Raw genomic sequence first — 26,215 nt, 5'->3', positions numbered from 1 at the left:
CATCCCTCACACTACTTCTTCTCCACACTGCGTACCAGTCCCCTGGTGGACCGGAGCATGTAGAGACGCCTTACGTGCTCGTCGATGTGCTTTACGCACCTTTAAACGCCACCCTACAGTGGTGAATTGTATCAATTATAAACGATTACGTGCACAGTGTCGTCGTATTTTTAAAGAAAGCAAGAAAGCCAGCTGGGCTGCTTTCACAAGCACCTTCAACAGTTTTACTCCTTCTTCTGTTGTCTGGGGTAGCCTGCACCGGCTATCTGTCACTAAGGTCCACTCACCAGTTTCTGGCTTGACGGTCGTGAATGACGTCCTTGTGGCCCCTGAGGATGTCTCCAATGCCTTCGGCCGCTTTTTTGCAGAGGTTTCGAGCTCCACTCATTACCCCCCTGCCTTCCTCCCCCAAAAACAGGCGGAGGAGGCTCGGCCACCTAATTTCCACTCCTCGAATTGTGAAAACTACAATGCCCCATTCACCATGCGGGAACTCGAAAATGCACTTGCCCGGTCATGGTCCTCCGCTCCGGGGTCTGATTCTATTCATATTCAGATGCTGAAGAATCTTTCTCCTGCGGGTAAAGGTTTCCTTCTTCATACTTACAATCGCAACTGGATTGAGGGACATGTTCCCGCATGCTGGCGCGAGTCTATTGTTGTACTGATTCCTAAGCCGGGGAAGGAAAAGCACTTGCCTTCCAGTTATAGACCTATCTCGCTTACCAGCTGTGTCTGTAAGGTGATGGAGCGAATGGTTAACTCTCGTTTGGTTTGGCTGCTCGAATCTCGACGCCTACTTACCAATGTACAATGTGGATTTCGTAGGCGCCGCTCTGCTGTTGACCATCTGGTTACCTTGTCGACCTTCATTATGAATAACTTCTTGCAGAAGCGCCCGAGCGCGGCTGTGTTCTTTGATTTGGAGAAGGCTTACGACACCTGTTGGAGGGCGGGCATTCTCCGCACCATGCATACATGGAGCTTTCGCGGTCGCCTCCCTCTTTTTATTCGTTCCTTTTTAATGGCACGACAGTTCAGGGTACGTGTGGGTTCTGTCCTGTCAGACACCTTTCGCCAGGAGAATGGGGTGCCACAGGGCTCCGTTTTGAGCGTCGCTCTCTTCGCCATAGCGATCAATCCAATAATGGATTGCCTCCCAGATGATGTATCAGGCTCCCTTTTCGTGGACGATTTTACCATCTATTGCAGCACGCAGCGTACATGTTTCCTGGAGCGCTGTCTTCAGTGTTCTCTTGACCATCTTTACTCCTGGAGTGTCACCAATGGCTTCCGTTTTTCTGCCGAGAAAACGATCTGTATTAACTTCTGGCGCTACAAAGAGTTTCTCCCACAGTCCTTATGACTCAGCCCCGTTGCTCTCCCATTCGTGGAGACAACAAAATTTTTAGGTCTTACGTTTGACAGGAAACTTAGTTGGTCTCCACATGTGTCATATTTGGCTGCCCGTTGTACCCGTTCTCTAAATGTCCTCCATGTTCTCAGTGGCATGTCGTGGGGAGCGGATCGAACCGTCCTACTTTGCCTATATCGGTCGATCGTCCGCTCCAAGCTGGATTACGGATGCTTTGTATACTCCTCTGCATGGCCGTCCATCTTACGCCGCCTCAACTCCATACAACATCGGGGTTTACAGCTTGCGATCGGAGCGTTTTATACTAGTTTCGTCGAGAGTCTTCATGCTGAAGCCGGTGAATTGCCACTCACATACCGGCGCGATATACTGCTTTGTCGTTACGCCTGTTGGCTACTGTCAATGCCCGACCACCCATCGTATCGTTCCTTTTTTGACGACTCTCTCGACCGTCAATACGGGTTGTATATCTCTGCCCTGCTACCTCCTGGAGTTCGCTTTTGTCGCCTCCTTCAACACCTCGATTTTTCACTCCCTGCAACCTTTAGAGTGGGTGAGAGCCACACGCCACCTTGGCTCCAGGCTCAGGTTTGCATTCACCTTGACCTCCGCTCGCTCCCAAAGGAGGTTACCCCTGGTTCAGTATACCACTCCCATTTTGTCGAACTTCGTTTGAAGTTCATTAATATGACCTTCATTTATACAGATGGCTCTAAGACCAATGACGGGGTCGGGTGTTCTTTTATTGTCGGGGCACAAAGTTTCAAATACCGGCTACATACCATTGTTTAGTCTTCACAGCTGAGCTCTTTGCCCTCTACCAGGCTGTTCTTTACGTCTGCCGCCACCAACATTCTGCTTATGTCATCTGCTCCGGTTCTCTGAGTGCCATCCAGAGCCTCAGTGATCCGTATCCAGTTCACCCTTTCGTGCACCGGATCCAACGCTCTCTTCAGCAGCTGGTGGACGACGGGTCTCCAGTTAGCTTTATGTGGGTTCCTGGCCATGTCGGTATCCCTGGGAACGAAGCTGCAGATGCCGCGGCCAAGGCTGCGGTCCTCCAGCCTCAGACGGCTTCTTGTTGTGTCCCTTCATCAGATTGTAGCACGGTCATTTGTCGGCGCATTTTATCGCTGTGGCATGCCGATTGGGCTGCACTTAGGGACAACAAGCTTCGGGCCTTGAAACCTCTTCCCTCAGCTTGGACGTCCTCCTCACGTCCTTCTTGGCGGGAGGAGGTCGTTTTGGCCCGGCTACGAATTGGACACTGCCAGTTCAGCCATCGCCATATGCTGACGGCAGCGCCAGCGCCGTTCTGTCCATGTGGGCAATTGCTGACGGTCCGCCACATTTTAACGTCCTGTCCGGATTTTACTACGCTGCGTCTTGATCTTGGCCTGCCATGTACTCTGGATGCCATTTTAGCAGATGACCCAGGAGCTGCTGCTCGCGTTCTTCGTTTTATCAACTTGACACACTTGTCTAAGGACGTTTGATTATGCTGTAGTTTTTTAATCCTATGCCTGTTAATACGTCTTTTATAGTGTTGTCCCTTTTAGTTGCTGTTATAATCTTGTGCCTCGCGGTACATTCCTAAATTAGTCAGGGCTCTAATGACCATTGTAGTTGTGCGCCTTTTTTTTTTTTTTTTTTTTTTTTTTTTTTTTTTTTTTTTTTTTTTTTTTTTTTGCCCCCCCCCCCTATCTTGACATTTCCCAACCACATTCTTCCTCCACTAATTCCAACTCCCCAATCATCAAACACGAAACTTCTGTTGTGTGACTGTATAGCATTAGCAGGGAAAAATTAGTTACACATTAAAAACATCATCACTGTACTACAGTAGTGACCAAGATGTTAAATTTATTACCTCAGAACCCAGTGTCCTGATTTTCCATCATTTTCAAATGTATTTTTGTTGCTCTGTCTCAGTTGTAATTATATTTTGTAACTATATCCTTGGACATGTTTTCCTGCATAGCTGCAAAATCAAGTGTAATTTGAGAGTTTAAATGAAATTTCAGAGTGCATCAGATAAAGAAACTGAGTCCAGAGATGTGGATGAAGACTTCAAGATTGTAAGAGAAGCAATAGAAGAGGTATTTGATGAACCGAAGACACCAACTACTGTCCTGTACACTATAAAAAATTGTGAGGAAATGTGAGTGTTACTTTCAGTTTGTACAAAAACTGGGGTATAGATTACTTGAATATTTAGAAAAATGCTGCAACTGAGATATGTTAAGCCAATTGACAAGTATGGTCGAAATACTCCCTGAAGGTGTCTATATGGACTAGAAACTAAACTAGCTTCATACCAGTAATAATCAGTGCATTGTTTACTTACTGTTTATACAGTTGTGTTATGAAGTGTGAAATGTCTCAGACTTTTAATTTGAATGAAATATAGAATTATAAAAGTAGCTTGGCAATATCCACATATCAAAAATTATGTCAGAAATTTTGTACTAAAAAATCTTCAGTCGTGTGCACAGTTGCCCCCAGTTCTTTTTCCTGTTAATATGCCTTTTGGAGAACTTGAGTCATGAATTAATAATACAGAACAATAATGGAAATTCCTGGATGGAGCCATACATAAAATAAGGGAAAGGCCTCCAGTCTCCTATAGCAGACCACTGCTTGGAACACAAAGCCACATACCAGGAAACAGCACTCACACTAGCTTTCAAGCTCTTGCACTTTTTCTAACAAAAGTACGCGAACTAAAGAACTACCGCACAGACGCTGGAACGCAAATTCCCTTATCCACTGGAGTGCATCTTTCTACATATACATCTCTATGGATACTCTGCAAGTAACATTTAAGTGCCTGGCAGAAGGTTCATTGAACCACCTTCACAATTCTCTATTACTTCAATCTCGTGTAGCGCACAGATAGAGCAAACAGCTATATCTTTCTGTACGAGCTCTGATTTCCCTTATTTTATCATGGTGATCGTTTCTCCCTATGTAGGTCGATGTCAACAACACTGTCAAAAGCCTTCTGGAAACCCAGAAATACGGAATTGATCTGAAACCCCCTGTCAATAGCACTCAACACTTCATGTGAGTAAAGAACTAGTTGTGTTTCACAAGAACGATGTTTTCTAAACCCATGTTGACTGTGTGTCAATAGACTGTTTTCTTCAAGGTAATTCATAATGTTCGAACACAATATACGTTCCAGAATCCTGCTGCATATTGACGTTAATGATATGGGCCTGTAATCAAGTGGATCACTCCTACTACCTTTCTTGAATATTGGTGTGAGCTAATGCATCAGCATACTCTGAAAGGAACCTAATTGGTGTGCAGTCTGGACCAGAAGTCTTGCTTTCACTAAGCTATTTAAGTTGCTTCACTTTGAGTGTGTGTGTGGTTTTGTATGTGACTAATTTTTGCTAGAAAAAGAGCAAGAACTCAAAAGCTCACGTGAATGCTGTTTATGGCTAAGTCAGGGTGTATATGACCCGGAACAGCCGAGAGATCTGGGAAAAACCCGGGAATTTTTTCATCCAGTAGAAAACCGGGAAAATCCCAGGAATTTTTTAGAATTCTGGGAATTTTTTGTTGTTTTATTATTCAGCTAAATTTTTGTAATTTTGAGTGGTAAGAACTGATACTCGAACAAAGGATATTACTGTATCCCGCTACTGCAGAATAATACTTCAGCATTAAAACATGAACAAGAGAAAAAAAGAAAATAAAACTTAAATTGCAAAGGAAATGTGCCATATAAAATAACACAGTGCACATACAAGCATCTGCCAACAGCAAAATGTGTCAAAGGCCTTAGGAAGACTGTGCAATGTTTCATTACAACAAATTACTTCTGATAAGCGTGACGTCACAACTATTTACATTAGATTCATTTAAGCAGTTACAAGCGTCTCATGCACACGTGCAGTTGAGTCACATATGAGTAATACCTTCTCCCGCTTCTGGCTCCAGAAATGTGGCTGTTGGCTGTGTAAGCAGCAGCAGTAGCAACAAGCCACATGGGGTACCCGGAAAATTTTACTGGCGTGCCCAGGCTGCCAATTCACACTTGTGCAGCAGGCCCGTATCTAGTGGGTGAGAGGGGGGGAGGGGCTGCAAACCGAGGTATCTGAACCTGGCTGCAGTTTCGGGGGAAGGGGACAAATCTATATTCTTGAGGAAAAAAAAAAAACCTTGTTTCACAAAGCACCTAGCATTCAGCGCACGTCGGTCTATAGATTATTCGTTTTATTTTAAAACACACTCCTGCTGGTTTTTTGGACATTTTTGATCACATTCTAAGTTGATTTATGAATGCTTGCAAAGTGTACATGATGTGTCTACCAGGGGAATCCTCGTCGCATCTAGAAACGAACTTGCCTGCAGACAGAACAGGACAGGGCTATACAATCTGAGCGGAATAAAGCCGAACTGATGAATGCCAACTGCTGCTTGTTTATGTGGTTGATTCGGTTTCCAAATGTTTAGACTTGTTTTAATTAGTAGCAAAATCAATAGATTCATACTACTAGAGTGGAAATAAATGACTAAAAGGAATAATGGTGTATCCAAGAAAGCGAAATTCTGACAAGAAATTTGTGGCCAGATCGCTACACTAGACCAGGCCAGTCGTAGTCCCCAGCTAGCAGCCCTTTAAGTTCCATTCTGTGAGTAGCGCGGAAAACGCATTGTACGAACTCGTAATAACACCTAATCCGAGAATAATTGCTGGATAACTACACCAGTGATTGTGGCAGGGTAGTAAAGTTAACCGGAGAATGAGTTTTGACAGTGGTAGGAATAGTTACAGAATTAGTGATGACAAGATTGTTTGTTAGAACGAGGAAGGAGAAAAAACTGGGACATCACACAAATTATGGAAAAATATGATGATTCCAAATTTATACAAAAATTTCGTTCTACTACTTTTCAGTCTCGTGCATGAAAAACTGGAGCGTATGAGTGAAATGTGAAACTATTTCCTAACATAAAGCTTTTTGGTTGTAGTAGGCCAAATAGGTATTTCGTATTGGTACTTCGTGAATTATATTTACGTACTATAAAAATGATCATTATTGCCATAACAGCCTTGCTTATTTGGTGTGTGTTACAATTACTGCAATATTGGAAAGGCCTATTTTGTTTTATCAAGCAGACCGGTAATCAGATCAAGAAACCACACCAGTCTTTGATACTATTTGTGTTAACAGCTTTTTCAGTATTTGAAGATGACATTTTGATTTTTCATGTAGCAAAACGTTTGATGAACTTTGATGAGGTAATAATCCTTTCACAGAAAGGAGAGCACGCCATGCAAAGCTGCAGCAATATTAGAGAGAAAAATAGCTAGGACCTAAGGATTGAAGAAATGTGTACTGTCTTGCCTGTCTCTTGTCTTCACTGGTTTTAGGTATCCCATATTTAAATTTATGTCGCACAGAAGAGCAAGTTATTACTGGCCGACTGGGAGCAGGAGAGGCACTACAGGACATTTTAATTTCTGCTGTCCTGAAATAGTTTGATGTCATCCATTGCAAAATATACACGTTTGACTTCCACAGAGCGAAATATAGTGACGTGCGGTATAACAATGTTGTTTGTGGAGGCGTGGCACTGCGCTTTGGCACACTAAAGACCAAATAACATGTCTTACATTTCCTCGAAGATATCTGTTTTCTATATCAGACTCTTGAGAAAGATGTGCGCTATAAAATGAACTTATTTTTGAAAAGTGTTTTTCTTTTCCATTCTGGTGCACTGAGCAGTGTGAGTTATAGTGGGAGGGTGGGGGGGATAGTCTCTATGTGACCTGTGTTTACATTTAGTGATTTTTCTGTTTCCTCTTCGTTTACTGCTCGCATGGCAAATGAAAACAAGATGAATTTCTGTGCCTGGGAGCTATCAAGTGAATTAGAATACATTCACATAATTAAAGAATGCTAAAATATGTTACTAGTTTCAGATTTTATTTTATTTCCACCTTTCTGACAGTCGAGCATTAATCACCTTGCAGAACAATTAAGTTATTTTTGTCAGTTTGCTAAAGAAATTTGCCTTTAATAAGCTTTCCTGCTCAGGCAGTAAATTTATTTGAAACAAAGTATTTAATTCCACACTATTGGCTAGTTTCAACTGTTCGCTGCATTTCAAGTGCACGTTTTCGTCTTCTAGCACATATGACATTTTGCCATAATAAAGAACCAAACAGGAGGTAATACAGTACTGGTACTCCAAGAAAATTTACGTCCTGAAAACCATACCGGAAAGCTTAACATCAGCATCAGGTTGAGGCCTACGTCATTGGGAATCTGGACATACGAATGTGCGCTTAAAGGCAAACTATGCAATTTAGTATGGTTCACGAAGTTCTGACACTCTTGAAGTATCCTCTGATGTGTTGTTTCTTCTATGACATAATGTAAGAAGGATCTTTTAATGTCTCACACGTACGAACTTCCTACGTCACCGTAGCTGCGCAAGCGCAGTGACGCGTCTTATCCGGTGCTACTGCTGAAATTAATCTGTCTCTAACAGATCCTGGGAAAATATTGCGAATTGTGGTTTGAAAAGTGTTATTTTCAAAGCAAATTTCCTTTTACGCAAGATGAACTATGTGCGAGAATGTACGATGAATTTCTTAAATTGCAGATCATTTACTCTCATTTGAAAATCAACTCTTTGATGACGAGCCATTTAGAAGAATTTTGAGCCCAGAAGACTAGAGATTTATGTCAGTATTAAAATTTTATAGGCGTATTTGTATGATGTATCTTAAAGTGTAACATGCGCTAAACAGACCAACATTATATGTGGAAGCTTAGCTTCTCTTGTAGCTTATTAATCATCAAGACAAATATTATATGCGAAAGCTTTGCTTTTTTTGTAGCAACACTATGTATAGTAACTTAAACCATTAACTTTTCCTGTCGGTGGAATTCGAATTTATACTTCCGTTATACGAAAATATGCAGCGTACATCTTGCTGCATATCAAATACCTTTCCAAAAAGTGCCCCCCTCCCGCCCCCCAGGTTTTGAAAACGAAAGTGCTGAGAAATTCTACACTGCTGTATAAAACCATATCCATTCAAAGGACTGATAAGTTTTACAGTTCCAATGGAAAGTATACTATCACTTAACACGGAAAAAGTGTATTTCCACCCGGGAGAAAATGTATTTTTAACCGGGAGATCCAGGAATTTTTTTTCCTTGTCTGTGTATTCACCCTGTAAGTGTGTGTGTGCTCCACGCCAGTCTGCTACAGGTGAGTGGCTGCCTTTCCCTTATTGAATCATCATGTAGTATAGATAAGCTTATTTAACCCTTTCACTGCGCATTTACTCTCAGCGGCTCCCACCCTGTGTGCGTTATTTTCACCCGGTGCGTATATATACGGCTGTAGCAGTATACTGTTATTATTGAGATAAAAATGAGATGCAAAATTCTGTATTGTCGGTGTAAACCGTTTCCTTTTTTTAAATCTTTGTTCAGAAAGTCTTATTTTGTTCAAAAAGGTACTTTATTAGGAGAAAAAAATTCAAAACATATTACTTTAGTAATACTTCAAAGTGTGATATCTCGAAACAAAAATTCGAACATAAAGGCACATTACATTTTACACAAATGTATCTTGTGTCACTTTGTTTATCATGTTTTGCACATACATTACACTTTCTGAACATTACTGAACTTAGCATCATGTCGTTTCTGTCGACGGCCCCCATCTTTTCAGTGTAGCTTACAATGCAAGCTGGTTTTGTTTTTGATTCATTTGTGGTTCTGTCAATTTTTGTCAATTGCTGTCCTTTTGCTTGTATGAAGAGTTGAAAGCATCCTCACTTCCAACTTGTCCTGCCACTTCGGAGAAAGAAGTTTATCTATTGACATAAACTCGATCTCGCCTATGATAAAGCAGGCATGCCTTTGCGGTTTGTTCTCACTGTTCCACAGGCATTAGTCACTCTGTCATGCAAATAAGAAGGTAATGTTCAAGTAAAATGAGAACAAAGCTTCCAGGTATTCCAATATTTACACCAAAGTCAGTTTTTTACATCTGTTGCTGCACCCACATAAATAATAAAGTCAAGAATATAACCAGTTTCACAATCACATAACACAAAAAATTTTACACCAAATCTGTGGCATTTGGAAGGAATGTACTGCTTGAAGAAGACACGACCTTCGAAGAGAACTAAACTTTCGTCAATACACAAATTTTTAAAGGGATAGAAAGCACCTTGAAATACTTTTCTTAAGTGATCCTTAAGTGATCTACAATTCGACGTAATTTCCAGATTTTGCAATCTCCAGGATCCTTACTGTTATCGGCAAAATGTAACAATCTAAGTAACAGAAGATATCTATCTCTCGGCATGATTTGCGCAAACATTGGAGTAGACAGTAACTGATCATTGGTCCAATAACTGTTTATTTCATTTTGTCTCACTTGAGCCATCAGAAAATTTACAGCAAGGAAACAGTAAACTTTGTCATTGTTTATGTTTTTCCAATGCTGCAGTCTTGATTTTTCACTGGCATCATTGCAAAGGTGTTCATAATATAAATTACATTGCTCAGCTCTGTAGCTCACAATTTCCTGGCTAAAAAAAAAAAAAAAAAATTTGAAGCAGTCATATCTAGTTCATAAATCATTTAAATTGACGATTTTGCAACCGGAACCACAGTTATCGAAATTCTACACTTTAGGGTCCAAATCAGAGTCTTTCCATCTAAAATCAACTATTATGTCTCTCTTGGGAGATTTTTCAGGCATACACTCAGGCTTTTCTTCGGAATCGGAGAAAGAATCGACGATAACATCAAAATCGGGATCTGCATTTACTGGTTCAACGTTTGTTGGTTCCCAAATATTTTTTATATTTGTGGTGACAGATTTATCTGCCAGCTCATCGTCGTCATTATCTGTCCACCCATAATCAGCTGGATTGGGCATGATGATGTCCTCGTCGTCACTTTGGTTTAGAATACTCAGCAGTTCGCGTCATTTTATTCGGTAACGCGGAAACGGCCGCACACAAACTAGGTAATACAGCAATATGAATGAACTCAGCAGAAAGAGACTTTAGCATTCAGTAGTCGTTCAGGTATTTCCTAGTATTCCAACTATTAAACTGCGTACTTGCGCAACAGTTACCTCCAACTCGCTGGCCTGATTGTCGGCATTATATGTAACTATATGAATGTAGCAGGGAACTGCTGTAAGTATTTTTTATAGCAAATAGTATATATACGTCTGGAGCACTGAAACATTTAGCGTATATTTACGTCTGGAGCAGTGAAAGGGTTAATAAATTCTGGGATGGATCCACGTTACACACACACACACACACACACACACACACACAAACTTTATCTCCCTGCCTTCGGAACTGTGCAGCCTCCAGCCTCTTCCACGTTAGTTGTGCCTGGATATCTCAGTTGGTGTAAGCAAATCGTGTGAAAGCAAGGTTTTAGCTTCAAATCTTGCCTACCACCTAGTCTCACAATAGCATATTCTATGCAGCAGATGCACCTTAAGCTGCCCTCACACAGAATGTTTATCAAGGTGAAGCATGGCAAACATTTTTTCCAATGCAGTCGGTGAGCTCAGAAACGAGCTAGTAAATCCTTGCTCTTCGGTGGGATTAGCAACAGTTTTAGTCTCTGGCAACAGATGTTAGCTATATCTTTCAGTATAAAACGTGTTATGCATACTTACAAATTTGCTTTGACAGTCCTTTTGAGTCATTAACTCCAACGTAACACATTTTACTTCCACAAATATTTGGGAAGGTGCATCAACATAGCAATATTTATCATGGTAGTTGTTATAAAAACACTAAACCTTTTTCACACTTGTTTGCTCTGATGCCTGTATGCTGACCATGTTGTTTTGTCTATAGTGTATATTGTGCAGAATTGCCTGGGAATTGGCCAGTGATGTAAACAGCCATGGTTGAGGGTCAGTGTTTCCTGACATGTTCACAACGTTGAACAAACTTACACTTGAACAGAGAGTCTTGTTTGTACATAACATTGAATGTAATAAATTTATAAGAAAGATTCAGAATCTTTTGGAAAACATAAAGATAAATAAATAAATAAATAAATAAATATTTGCAGAAAACAAGATGTGAACTGGCAATCTTTGAGTTCACTGTCCATGTTTCTACCCACTGTACTACAGTTTGCAGATGTGATTTTAGTCTGTATCTGTGATATTACAATGTGTTAAAAGATTCACTCACCATTATGTCATTGTCTGACATTCAATTGGAACATGTCGTTCCAGAAAGACGTGTTTTTTGATAAATCTTCAGTGTGGGGGAGACTTGAAACAGCATATTTTCAAAGCACGTAATCTATATTATGAAATGGTTTTAACCACTGACATGTTATGCTCCACTATTTTATTATAAAAACTGCACCAAAACCATGCGTTTTTGAGAGCTCTTCAAAGAACTCTTGCTTTGAAACAGTGTATATTCATAGCACATAAGATGTTGTATAAAAACCACCAAATAGGGGCTTCACTTGCAAATCATGATATTTAGTGTGTGTCTTCTAAGTTCCCTCGTTCTGTAGAAAATGAACTTGGATATCATCACTAACATCCCTCTACATTGTGCAAAGAACTGAATTGTCTGATTCTGTCTTTCATGCTTGGGAGTACTCTGCGATGTGAAATTTCATGTTGTGACGTTGCAAAACTTGTCCAGCTACATGTCAATTTCATGGCCCGTGTGAGGAAAGATTTAGAAACACTCCCAAGCTACAGTTCACTATCTTTTCTCCCAGGTATGTTAGTCTAGCAGGAGATCAAAGAGTTCCTGAAAAATTTGAAGGTAAGAGGAAAATACTGGCAAATGCCTAAGAGGTGGCTGTGAGTCATGCCTGAAGAACTACTTTGTAAGAACAAATTCGACAAAAGTCCAGTACCTGGTTTTGAATTCTCAGTCTACACAGTTTAAATCTATCAAATTTTCACTACAGAGTGAAAGATCCATTGTTGTCTAAAAACTTTCTTTGGCTACCTATTTATGTTGACAGCTAATCATCTTTCTAGAGTTTATAGAGGTCCACAAGCCCTCTAATCAGTTCATCAAAAATGAGCATTTTGGTAAGATTTCAGTGAACTTAGGATGTCCCAAAATACTTCCTGTGCATTTTAAATGTGTAATATTGAAATGTAATCTGTCAGTCCAGGCAAACATTCAACCAACATATCAAATACTCTGTAAAACAAGAATTTTTTTATGATGACATTGTCATTTAGTTTTCACGCAAAGGAATTGATGAAAGTGCCTAAAGAAAAACTACAGGGAATGCGGGTAGAACACACACTTTATTTGAATGGGGGAATGGTGTCATAGTACTCATGTTTCCATGAGAAGTCAACTAGGGGAATTCTAGTTGTTCTGCTCTGCTCTTGAAAGCTGAGCCTAATAGTCAGTATGCAAATGGTCCATGTTGTTAGTTGCTGCCTGTATTTCCCATATTATTCAGTGACTGGGAGCAGATGAGAAGCAAATGGTTAGATTAGGGTGTAAAACTTTCTTGCATTGCGGGCAGCAAACCCTTCAATGTGGCTATGTTAAGGGCTGCAAAAAAAGGAGAGGGGATAAAAGATTTGTTGACATCATTTGCGTCACAGTTATTTATTTTATTTAATAAAAATTACAATTAAAGCATATTTTTACAAAAACATTCTTTGCACAAATTAATTTAAAACACGACACACAAATTGCTTTGATGTTAGTTTCAATCTTTTATCATAGACAAGTGCAAAATTGACTCTAAATTGTCATTCATCAGATGGTTATTATTTTTACAGGCTAGCATGTTTTAATGCAGTATCTACCATAACTCCTAATTGTTTCTGTCAACACAAGGATAGAAAATCAACAGGATTGCCTCATCAAATTTACCTGAGCATAAGACGAGCCTGAATATAAGATGACAGCCCTTTTTTTAAGAGGCTCCATGGGAAAATGTTATTTTTAACACAATGTGATTGATTGTCTGCATTTTAATAATAGAAAGAGAAGTAAAATAAACATAGGGACATTGATCAGCAAAATTTTTGATCAGTGTCACCATCATTGTTGTCACCGCCACCCCATTCACTAGGATGAATATCTTCATTTGTAAACTTACTGGCATTTCTTCCTTTCTGACACTCCTCCTAAAGTATTTAATCTTCTGGACCATCCATAGCATTGGATACACAGCATTTTTTTGAATCCTTTCATAACAGATTCATTTGAGATTCTGCCTCAGGCTGGGCATGGATACTGATTGTTTTATCTACTTTCCGCCTGGAGTGAGTGTGTGGTCTTCTTGAAGAAGCCACTTGTAAAGCTTTCACAGGTGAACCGTAAAAAGATCCATTCACAGCAACATCTATTACCCGAAGTTGTGAGGTCATACCACCAGGAATTATTACAACCACTGTATTGTACTTCAATAGGAGATCTTTAACTGCATGTGTGAGGTGGCCCCTCAATGAAACCAGCACCAACAATTTCCTTCTCTTAAGCAAAGAGCCTGGTATTCTATTCCAAACAACCTTCAACCAACCTTGCATCAAGTCACTTGTCATCCATCCCTTTTCTTGGCATCTAAAGATAAGCCTTGCAGGGAGTTTCTCTTTTGGTATTGTTTTCTTGCAGAGAATTGTGTATGGGGACAGTTTCCTTCCATCTTCTAGTGCACCCAGCATTACTGTTATTCTAGCCTTTTCATTGTCAGATGTCTTTACAGGAATACTTTAACATTCAATGGCATATCAAAATAAACGGGCATTTGATCAGTATTGCCCATGTGACTCAGAAAATAGTAGTACAATTTCCTATGGTTGATTACATAATGCTGATATGCAACTCATTTTCTGTTGTACACTGTGGGAAGTTGCTGAGCTTGTATAGTCCTGTGTCTTAGTGTAAGCCCCACCCTCTTCATTATCCTCACACACCAGTCAGTATTTGGAAAATTTGTCTTCATCTCCAACTTTCATTTGGGTATTTTTTCAGCAACTGAGAAGAATTCATTACATTTCTCTTGTATGTATTGAACAACCTGCTGCTCCAAATTGAAAAATCTTCTCTGTTTTGGTCTCCTGAAAGTTTGGCATGTAGAACTGATGTTCTTTAGTTTATTCTTTATCTGACATCACCTACATACATCTGCTTCTGTGACACCAAACTTTCTACCTGATGCACAGTTGCTTGTGGCCTCTGCTTTATGGATCACCATTAACTTAAAAGTGATGTCGTATTGTCTATGCGAACCAGATGGGAACTATGAACTAGTAGATCACATTTCTCCACTGAGTCATGGCTGTAATTTGCATCCATTTTTGATTGCTACAATTTGCAGTCTTTACATCACTGACAACAGAAGCGTACTGAGTGACAACAGTATGGTGTCCTCGGAGCTCACTATAGGGGAATCGGCAGAAATCGTATAACTTTGGATTTACACTGTAGCCAACCTGGAAAATGAAGTGCTGTAGAGCAATGGCAGTTTAAGGGTCCACAAAGGAGTGATTATTTTGTTTTTATTTCATTTCGTGTTTCGTAGATCCTGGTAGCGAGTGAATCGCAAGGATATGGAACGTGTCAGATTCTACATAGTTCAAATATAACTTGTCTAAATGCAATAAAAAGATACAATGTAAATAAAAATCAGTTAAACAACAGCACAATCAATTAACAGAAAATTGTGTTTCACATGTTAAGGATGAGTGATATATTTATGATATGGAATGTGTCAGATTGTACACAGTTGAAATATATCTTACATAAATAAAAGATGCAACATAAATAAGATTTCAGCTAAACAGCAGCACGTTCAGTTAACAGAACATTTTTGTTTCACGTGTTAAGGATGTGTAATATATACAGGAGTCAAGCTAAACTAAATATTCCAAAGGAAATACAGGAATACCAATAAATAATTGTCATATGCCTATGATAGTACTCAAAATAAAATTAATTATACTAAATTTACAACACTTACAAGTTTAGTGTTTACATACATTTTCTTTTGCATATTCATCAGTTGTATAAAAAGATTTCTCTATCAGGTACTCCTTGAGAGTTTGTTTGAATGCTGGCAATCTTTTGTGAAGGCATTTGGTGTGTGGTGGGAGAGCAGTAAACAGCTTAATGCTGGAGTAATAAGCTCCTTTTTGAACCATAGTGAGGCTTTTCAGTTCAATGTGCAGACTGTTATTGGTTCTTGTGTTATAGTAATTAAATCGGCTGTTATCTTTGTAGAAGAAGGGTTTTTACAGACCGGACAAAGGTCAACAAGGAAAACATATATTGTGAGGAGGTGGTAAGGATCCCCATCTTTCGAAACAAGTGCCTGCAAGAGTGCCTATCATGGCCACTGCTCATTATTCTAATGGCTTTTTTTTGTGCAGTGAAAATTTTCTTTGCTAGAGGTTGGTTCCCCCAAAATATAATAGCATATGACATTAATGAATGAAAATAGCTGACGTACGAAGCCTTAATGGTGTCTACTTCAGCCACTGAAGCAATAACCCGAAGTCCAAATATTGCTGAGCTAAGTGTTTTATAGAGATGAAGAATGTGTGCTGACCAGTTACATTTGCCGTCTATAAAAGCACCCAGGAATTTTGTTACGTTAGCTTTTTGTATTTCTTGATCTCTGCACTTAGTGTTAATTTCCTCCAGATTTCTGTGTGGAGTACAGAATCTCATATAAAGGGTTTTATCTGTATTGAGTTAGAGACCATTTGAAGAAAACCAGATTATAATATCATTGAAAACTTTATTCGTAGTTTGTTCAAGATTGTCGTCTGTAAAATTGTCAATTAGAATTGTAGTGTCATCTGCAAAAAGAGTAAATTTACTGTTTGTATCAGAACAAAGTGGGAGATCATTAATAAAGATGAGAAATAGCAGTGGACCCAAAACAGAGCCTTGTGGCCCACAACAACTTACTGAGTCCCACTCAGATGAGGTAGTTTCTCTGGACGAGCCATTCAGCATTACAGTCTGCTTTCAGTCCTTTAGGTATGGTTGGAGCCACGAACCAACAGTACAACCCGAGTCATAATATTCTGCCTTTTTCAAAAGAATTACAGGGTTTACACAATCAAAGGCTTTTGAGAGGTCACAAAAAATACCTACTGGAGACATTTTTTTATTCATGGCTACCAGAACTTGATTGGTGAAACAGAATACTGCTTGTTCTGTAGAAAGAAACTGGCTCTTGTTATAAGATGATTGACAATCAACCTGTGCATGAGTTTTTCAAGAATGTCCACACCAACAGACTTTTTATTTTTTAATGAGTTACTAATTCTTTCAGTCTCCTTTACTGTAACATGATGGCTTTTAACTTTTCTGACTCTTCTTGTAATTAGGAAATTTGTTGTAAATGTCTGACTTTATTTGAGTTTGAAACAAATTTAATTTACACTAATAGGATGTAATATGGCCATAAAGCTGAGTAATTAATTGATTTTTGCCTGGAAGTCATCTGTATCTAAATGATTAGAGTTCAGTCAAATATGCTAAGTCACATAACCAATACATATTTGTAATCTAGAGATGTATCTGTTCTTTTCAGCCATGAAAATGGAGTATTTGTTATCAGTGACTGCAAGAAAACTTTTAAACTGTTGTGATTGAAAGCTTGAGATTTTATGAAATTATTATTGAAACTACAACTTTTATGTCGTGTTCAAAACCTATTTTCTTTGGGCACAAAGTCTCCTGGTGGGTTGTACAATGTAATTGTATCAAATCATCAACATGTACCCCAAAATGCTGTTTTAATAATGACACCAATCCAGAATTAATGCCAACCATGGGAGATGCTCAGTCCTCCTTAACATCTGCTAATTTAGTTGGATCTAAATCAATATACAAACATATTCCGGGAGTCCAGTGAATGTTTCGTTATGCGTAATTTGTCATTCCAATCAACTCTTCACATACTTCAAACTTGTGCTTTATCCCATAGGCAAATCCTAACAATTGGGGTTGTGGAGGTGATCTCAATTGAAAAGCAAGCAAATTTCTTCGAGCAGGTTTTTTACTGGTGCTTTATATTTGACAGCATTGCAGGAATTCTCCTTTGCAGTCATCTGATTTAACTGAATTTTCGCAAATTGTTTAACTGATCTCAGGCAAATCTTTTTAGCAAATAGCTCAAAACAATTTTTGATGAAGTCTCTATCCATAAATGGCTGTCAGCTTTTTCTATAAGGCAAGGTACAGTGAAACTCCACTTTTACACTTTTCAAGAAACTTCAAAAGAAATGGTGTATAATTCAGAAAAATGTAAAATATGGGAAATAACATTTTAAGCTGCAAAAGTTATGTATAGGCTACCCCCTTGCATTTTTGCACTTCATGTTAATATACATAATAGGCATCAAAATATTCTTGTCAGGGACTTGTTTTTAATCTAATAAAGATTTATTATCTAATAAAAACTGCTGATACAATGGGAACTGATAATTGGGAAGCAGAAACGTTTTGCTCAATTTCATGTGTCATTATTGATATTTTTGGAATGCCTGCTGTTGTCATTCATTATTTAAATAATGAAGCACTGCATCAGTTACATATTTTTTCATGCTTGGCACAGTGTGTTTGAAAGTTTTTTGTATTGAGTGCAAATATTTACAAAAGTATTTTGTGTGATGTTTGCATATGTGTTGTTCTGCGTCTCTCTAAGTGTAGTCATCTTTTTAAGGTTATCGGGTTCTGTGCTTTCTCAGTTATGTAGGAAACCAGACACACACAAACTATCACTCACATTGTTTTTTTGTGTAACATCACAAAAAATACGTGTGTGAATACTGCACTTAACAATGAGAATAAATCCTCGAAACATGTCTTGCTCAGCATGAGAATATACGTACTTTGTGCTGTGTTTAAACCAAAAATATTTGAGCAACTTAATCTGAATGAAGGTGTCAACTACAAGTGGTCAAAAGATGAAACACTAAATATGGTTCAACAAAAGTGAATGCACTGTAGAGACAGTTTGGAAATTGTAGTGATTGGTCATGATATCTTTATTTGTATGAGCCTAGTTACTCCTATCAGCCACCAGGCAGAGTAGAGTTTGGCAGTGGCAGGAGATACAGCACGAATTGTTCCAACTTTTACACGTTTACCGGTTCAAGTCCGCTAAATTATGTTTGTAAACACTACTTAATGGCCAACATCATAGTTCTTCTCCCTCGGACATATTTTCATAAGGCATAAATTGCGGGAAAATCATAAATATGTTGATGCAAAATCAGATGTGTATTAACATTGTGGACATAGGAAATTTGATGGCATTGATAAAAAATGTTGTAAATGGCAGAAAACATTAATTCCAGGAATGTAAAAGAAAGGTTTACTGTATTTCAAAACTTATTTCTGATGCACTTTCTGAGCCTTTAACAGGTTTTCTGAACATTGCTTGCTGACACGTCAATTACAAGAAGAAGAAATTTTGTGTATATATAGTTCTTCTGGCAATTCAGAAAATGCAGAAAGCAGTCTCTTATAGTGTCTCCTAAAGCTGTATTCCTTTAGACCAGCTACAACAGTTTTGCAAATAGGCAAGTGATATTATTTAGTGTGTGAACAAAAAAAAATATTTTATGATCTAGGTACCTTGAAATTGCCACTTTTTATCCTATAGGGCTTCTCCAAGTGGGGACAGTGAATTTTCGCAGTTGCATTTAGCAAGAGAAAAATAAAAATGTTCATATGGGTAAAAAAACCTACTGCATGAAATTCAGAGGAATGTGTAAATTGTTGCTTACCTTTGCTGCAAAAAGTTCAGTGTGCAAATGAGTAGGCAGATGAAGCTTGTGATGCAAGATATGTATTGTAGAAATCAAGAACCACCGATGACTAAATAATAACGTTCCCTGCAGGCCACCACGCAGCTCTTGTTGCTCTGACTGCGTTGTTGCACAATTCAAAAATATGTGCCATGAGACAAGTTGTTGTTTCAAATTGGGACTCCTGTGACACAATGTCATCTAGACTGGCATGCCCAAATGAACCTAGGTCTATAAGGGCCGACCATTTCCTTACCAGGAGAGGATGAAAGATGAGTAAAAAATTACAAGAACAAATGGTGAGGTGTGGGTTGCCATTAGATCAAGGTTTTCTACATTTGCTCTGCAATCTGTGCATCCCTGATCCAGAGGAAACCTTCCCAGCAAACCAAAATCCCAAGATCTTGTTCATTAATGATATCTTAATTATCTGTACCCATGGCCAAGACGCTCTGCCCTCATTCCTCCCCAGCCTCTACACCCTCTCTTCCATTCACTTTTTCTGGTCTTTCTCAGCACAGCATGCCCTCTTACTGGCTTTTGACCTCCACTTTTCTAATGACTCTGTAAAATACCTGTGTCCATATCAAGCCCACCAACTATCAACAGTAATGGCATTTTGATAGCTGCTACACCTCCACACTAAGGCTGTGTGTTTCATGAGCGACAGAAGTGACCGAACAGCGAGTGACTTCCGGATATGCGACACTCCACTGACACTCCACCAATTATCAAAAGTAATGGCATTTTGATAGCTGCTACACCTCCACACTAAGGCCTTCTGTTACATGTGAATAAGCAGAGGAGCATTCGACCATCTCATCAATATATCAAAGACAAATCTTTGTTACATGATCAAGAAAGAACTTTTAACAGTCAATAATGATGCATAAGAATGGCTGACTACATGACTAACTACCCTAAATACGTACATAATACACATTTTGATAAGTTGAACTAATAGCCAGCTGTGGCGTAGCAATAGCATAAGAGTTTGTGATTACGAGCTTCGAAAAAGTCCTGGTTCGAAGAGTAAGAAGCCAGTGGAATCTAAATACAGTATATCATTTTTATCACAAGAAGACTTAGAAGATGCCCTAACCAGAGCTTGGGAAATGTGTCTCCATTCACTAAACAACTTTCCAAGTGTGATAGAATGGTGGACCCAACAAGCGAAACTGAAGCTAAAGAAAGTTGTAATATCTTTTAGCATAGATACGGCCAGAAAAAGGAAACAAGACTGTAGAATTCAACTATAGTGTGCTAAGGGACCTTTACAACCAGACAGATCAAACAAAAGCAAACTTAATAAGTCTGGAACATAAAGAACTGGGGGGACTTGAGATAAAATCCAAAGCAAAGTCAGTCACTGAAGATGAGACCGCTGCATTGTACCACCTTGTCAGACATGCCAGGAATAGAAGAAGAAGAAGAAGAAGAATAATAATAAGTTTCATGGATGAACTTCAAATCGATGATGGTGCCATAATCACCTCCCAGAAGGGAATAATTAGAGCGATCTCTGTGTACTATAAACGTATTTATGCGTCAGGGTAAACAAGCGAAGAAGAATATGATGAGCTCTTTGGTACATGTCTTCCATGAATATCATGAGATGATGATGATGAAAACATTTCTTTGGACATCACCAAGGAAGATGTATTGGAAATCATAAGTAGCTTCCCAGCTAGGAAATCTCCAGGACTGATGGACTGTCCATTGAACTCTATAAACGATTTGGGACCCTGATAGGAGAAAAGCTCACTGAAATTGTCAATGAAGTGTTACAGGGAAAGCCAGTGCCTGCAGAGTTCAAACAGGGAAAAATCGTGTTGACCCTGAAGAACAGAGGCTGCAAAAAAATAAACAACCTATGGCCGATTTCGCTTTTAAATTCGGATTATAAAATTATAGCTCGAGTAATTAATAAGCGCTTAAGCCATGCACCGCTGACATCATAGGCCAACAGCAGACTTGTGCTTTAAGAAGGACAATTTTACAAACTGCAGCTTTGTATCGTGATGTCATTGCGCTAACACAGGCATGTAACATAAAATGTGGACTGAGACTTCCATAAGGCATTTGATCAAATTAATCATGAATACCTGATAGAGACAGAGTGCCAAATGGACTTCTAGCCAAAACCCATTGACATCATCAAGAACATGGCAATGGGTGTTACTGCACAAATCTCTGTTAACTGTCAAGTGACAAAACAAATTGAAATAAAAAGTTGTGTTACCCAAGGAATCCCCTTATCCATGTTCCTGTTCATCATATCGCTGGAACCTTTTCTGAGACACAGTGAACTGACTAACATTTTCTTCAGACCAGAAGAAAGTTACTACCCTCATGCAAAAAATAACGCAACGATTTGGTTTATGGTCAAATATACAAGTTACGTTTTTAACAATATTGGGAACAATGAACATATTGAATACAAGATGTATATGAAAAATGAATTTGAGAAAACACTCAAGTATTTCATAGCTGCCGTCACATCCGCTCCACTGCTTTGCCGAGAAGACACATGGCCATCACTCTCTGTCACGCATGCTGCAGCGACAAGATTCAAACATGCTTGAATTCAAACGTCACCAGTTGCAGTGGGAGACAGGCAGTGACACAGATGTCACTCATGTAGGACACTTCTATAACTGTACCTGCAGTTGTGTTTTGTTTCCTGAAGCTGTCACGCACTGTCAGCCGCTTCTGTGACTTACGTAGGATGCAGCCTAAAGTCTCTGCCATATAGTGTGACCAGTCATGGATAATGCAATCTGTGGTAATGAGCAATCCCCAATGTGCTGCAGGTCTTACTAATGTTTCCACAGACAGGCATTAATTCACAAAACAGTTTTCACAAGCCACATCTAAAAATGTCCCTAATCCTCTGAACATCCCCACAGACCAGCTGCAAAGGAGCATCCACCTCCTGATCCAATATAAACACAGACTGGAAAAGCTTGACCATATCCTTCGTCAAGGTTTTGACTATATGTGAGTTGCTAAAAGAATATCTGTGCCATTTACAAATCCTAGAGCTTAGATTGGTGCTAGCATATCCGCTCCACACAGTGTGCTCTGTGTGCATTAAGTGTCCGTGAAATTCTTCCAGTGGCCTAATTATACATGTCATCAAGCCTGGAAATGAGGAACATCTTACCCACAATCCTACCAACCTTCCCGTTGTGGTATTCTGCTACCCATCCAATCTAAAAAAAAAAAACTTTATTCCACCCTTACATCAAACCTGTTCCAAACTCCACCTGTCACATGGATCATACCTATATATCAGCTCTGATGTAGCCTCTACTCAGGACTTTATGTGGGCATGACCACCAACCATCTGTTCACCCGAATGAATGGTCACCACCAAACTCTGGTAAAGAACAGAGTTGACCATCCAGTCGTGGATCATGCTGCTGAGCACGTCAAACTTGACTTATTAAAGCTCAGCAGCAGTCTCAATTTTGTTTTTATACCGGTCCACAACTCTGAAGTCTTAAGTATATGGTAAGTTCGTACCTGTACTCTGTTTCTTATATAAAACAATACTTTTGACACCTTGGTGTCAGTCTACAAGTTAACTGCAATTCAAGCAGTTCTGCCTCAGATGATGTAAATTGAAGGTTGACTTCCTTTCATCACCTTACGTAATACACTGCTGCAATGTTACTTGCAGAAAGATCTTTCAGCATCTCTGCATTCACTGTTAAATAAAGAATACAACATTAATTGCCCTTCAGCAGGTTGAGATTGATTGCATTGAGCCAAGATGGGTCTTTATTAACACACACACATATTTATACGTATTGCAATGAGGAATTAATTTTACTGTTGACAAAAACTGTTTTGTACAGTATGTGAGCTAATCTGTTTACTTATTATTTTTCAATTATTGTAATTTAACAGATCACTTTATCAAACCTTGATACCCTGCTATTATTGTCAATAATTTTTCTGGCCTTAGTTGTAGTGATCAGAACTCTAATAACAGCATGCATGATAATGCCCATTTGTCAGGTAAGATGGTGATGATCATGACGATCACACGGCCATCAATTTTTGGAGTTAGAAGATTGAATGCCGCCATCTTTTGTTTGGAGCTGGACAAAGATTGAATGCTGCCAACTTTTGTTTGCAGCTGGACAAGTTGTTCCCTACAGTTACCACATAATGCATTCAGTATTATTTCATAGTTGGTTGCCTGTTCCAACTGGAATATACTCATAACAATTCCTACTGATATGTGGCTAAGTAAAGCCACCTTATTACTTATCAGTCGTTACTTTCGAATCACTAAGCTAAAACTGTCTTTGAATGAAATTGAGATGTTGTCACTTATTCTAGCGGACAGTAACAATAAAATGATTATTTGATTTATTGTAATTTCCAACATGAATTTAAGTTGTCTTAGCTTATACTACAGAAGTGGGTGTAAGCAAAATCATGCCATGTACTCAACTAGGGAAAGAAAATTGGATTTCATATTTAAATAGTGAACTTATTGCAGCTTGAAATGTCACACATTGTACCAATATAATTTCTACATTATGTAGTCAACTGTTAGTTAAAAATAGTGTATCTCATGAAAGAGTCCAGTATTCGAAAAGAGTTGCAGCAGGCCATGTCTGTGTCTACAGATATATCAGGATCTATCCACTCCAGGACATCTGGGAAATCCTGGAAAAACCTGGAGATTTTTTTGTCTGGGAGAAATCTGGGAATTTTTCATTGTTATACTTTCCAGTTAAATTTTTGTATTTTTGACTGGTAAGAACTGATAGTTTAACAAAAAAATTTACTTTAGCCTGCCACTGCAGAATAATATTGCAGCAGTAAAACATAAATGACAGAATAACACCAAAATAAAACTTAGTTGCAAAGAGAATGCACCACTTACAATAACAAAACACAATGCACACCCAAGCATATGCCAACAACAAAATGTGTCAACGGCTATGCAGTACACCGTAACAATGTACTGCTTCATGTGTGTTTTAATTTTTTCATAATTTCACATTACGCAATAATGAAAGTGCAGAGTGCGTTCTTGAACAATTTCACACACAACTGGCTTTTCTGCGGAGAATTCGAAATGCTTGATGGGACATATATATTCAGTCAGGTAATCCATGAAACATTTGGTACACAACAGTAAAATTCATAATGGTAGTTGTCAGAAATATTCAGTTGCAGCAGTTTAAGCTGTGCTCTAATTCAACTTTTCCTATTTGTATGTTTGTGTTACATAACAATGATGATGCTATTAGCTGACTACATCACGCATCTTATGCTCTGAATATCCACTGTCATTGACTGGCAAGATCATGTGGTATGAGTTGTGACTGGCTGACACAAGTGCTCTCGACTTCAGTGCTTCAGCAACTCCTGTGATGTATTTGGTGAAATACGAGTTTATACTTTCGTAATACAAAAATATGCAGTGTACATGTTGTCACGCATTAAAACTCTTTCCAAAATATTGTTTTTGCTGGGTTTCATTTCCTAAAGTGCCAGGAAGTTCTGTGCCGGTGTATAAAACATTCATCGTTCAAAGGATTGATAAGTTTTAGAGCTCCGAAGGGAAGTATATTGTCACTTAACATGGACAAAATGTTCTTTCATCCGGATAAATTTGTATTTTCACCTGGAAAAAGCTATTTTTTTTCTTTCTTGTGTGTGTGTGTGTGTGTGTGTGTGTGTGTGTGTGTGTGTGTGTGTGTGTGTGTGTGTGTGTCTAAGCTCTGTATATTTTAGACTTCCAAACACATCCTCTTGAAACTTATGGCACTCCCCAAGCAATGGCGTTTGATTTGCCATTTTCTTCCATGGCAAAGTGCCATTTATTTTTAAAAACATCATTTTTAAATAATAGTTAAAGCCATTTTGGGGAATGAGTGTAGAGGAATAATTGGATAATTTATTTGTGTGTTGTTCATCCAACTCTTCTGTCCATAGAACAGCATGTGGAAGATTCACAAATAAACTTGACAAATTAGCAGTTGGCATGGGATCTGTTGTAAAGCTGTGGAGCTTGACAAATAAGAAGCTACCTGTTCCAAAGAAACATGTACTGTTACCGTTTCCTGAAGCTGAGACTGACATAGAGGGAAGTGATGAAGATGCAGATGATCGGTATGTTTCTGGTAATTGAAATTTCATGAATGATAATCTTTTCTTTTTTTGGGGGGGGGGGGGGGGGGGGCTGTGGGTGTGACAATGGTGGCCATATTTTTAATCTTTGCATTTGTTACAGACATGAGAGTGACATGGTATCCCTCTTTGGCCACTGTAAGCAAGTTCAAGATCTCAGATTTGTAAATGAAGAAAAATCTGAACAGATGCTTCTGTCTGTTTCACATGATGCTACAATGAGATGTTGGACATTAGGGAACAACACCTGTGCAGCAATATACAGGTAATTATTACATCAAATTGTCTTTAACTTTACATCTGTAAAGTGTTTAAGCAGATAGCAGTCACTCTTCTGTGTAGTGTAACATGCATTCCTTGAACATCTGTTTTTAGTCTGGGACTGAGTAATTCTCTGGTGTATTGTTTCTCTCAGAGGTGGCAGTCCACAAAGATATGCATGGGTCCTCTATGAAGCTTGCAGAGGAGTCGTGGCAGAATGAAACTGTGACACTATTATTTTTTCACAGACAATTTACTGAAAACCAGGAAAAATATTAAAGGTCCAAATATAATGGTTAATTGAAATTACTGTGATATTGTCACATAACAGAAGAAGCCAGTAACAAGATGCTGTAATTATGACTAGTTGTGAATTATCACTCAGTTTAAGGTGCACTGTATCAATAACTAACAATGGTTTCCTTTTTTGTATGATGATGCAATTGTTGGATATTCACTGATTTTATTTATAGCAGTCTATCAGAGAACACTAAATATCAGTGTGCTTGCCAACTGATCTGAATTTCTGAGCGGTTTTCCAATTATTCTAAGCAGATTCTGACTACTCAAAACCATTATTTGCTGTAATGAAATACACTCACAATATAATTTACA

The 26,215-nt window shown here is 38.8% G+C and overlaps 1 protein-coding gene across 1 annotated transcript in view; it reads left to right on the top strand.

The window, feature by feature from the left end:
* Positions 1–26,215, top strand: part of LOC126334597 (TAF5-like RNA polymerase II p300/CBP-associated factor-associated factor 65 kDa subunit 5L) — a 133,692-nt gene that overhangs the window by 73,583 nt on the left and 33,894 nt on the right. The window contains exons 6-8 of the mRNA XM_049996989.1: positions 3,400–3,536; positions 25,145–25,321; positions 25,443–25,604. Of these exons, the coding sequence (XP_049852946.1) occupies positions 3,400–3,536; positions 25,145–25,321; positions 25,443–25,604 (476 nt within the window). The remainder of the gene's footprint in view (positions 1–3,399; positions 3,537–25,144; positions 25,322–25,442; positions 25,605–26,215) is intronic.

The sequence above is a fragment of the Schistocerca gregaria genome, chromosome 2 (assembly GCF_023897955.1).
Source record: "Schistocerca gregaria isolate iqSchGreg1 chromosome 2, iqSchGreg1.2, whole genome shotgun sequence".
Taxonomy (NCBI): Eukaryota; Metazoa; Arthropoda; class Insecta; order Orthoptera; family Acrididae; genus Schistocerca; species Schistocerca gregaria.
Note: the sequence above shows the minus strand (reverse complement) of the source record. Positions and strands in the feature narration are given on the sequence as shown.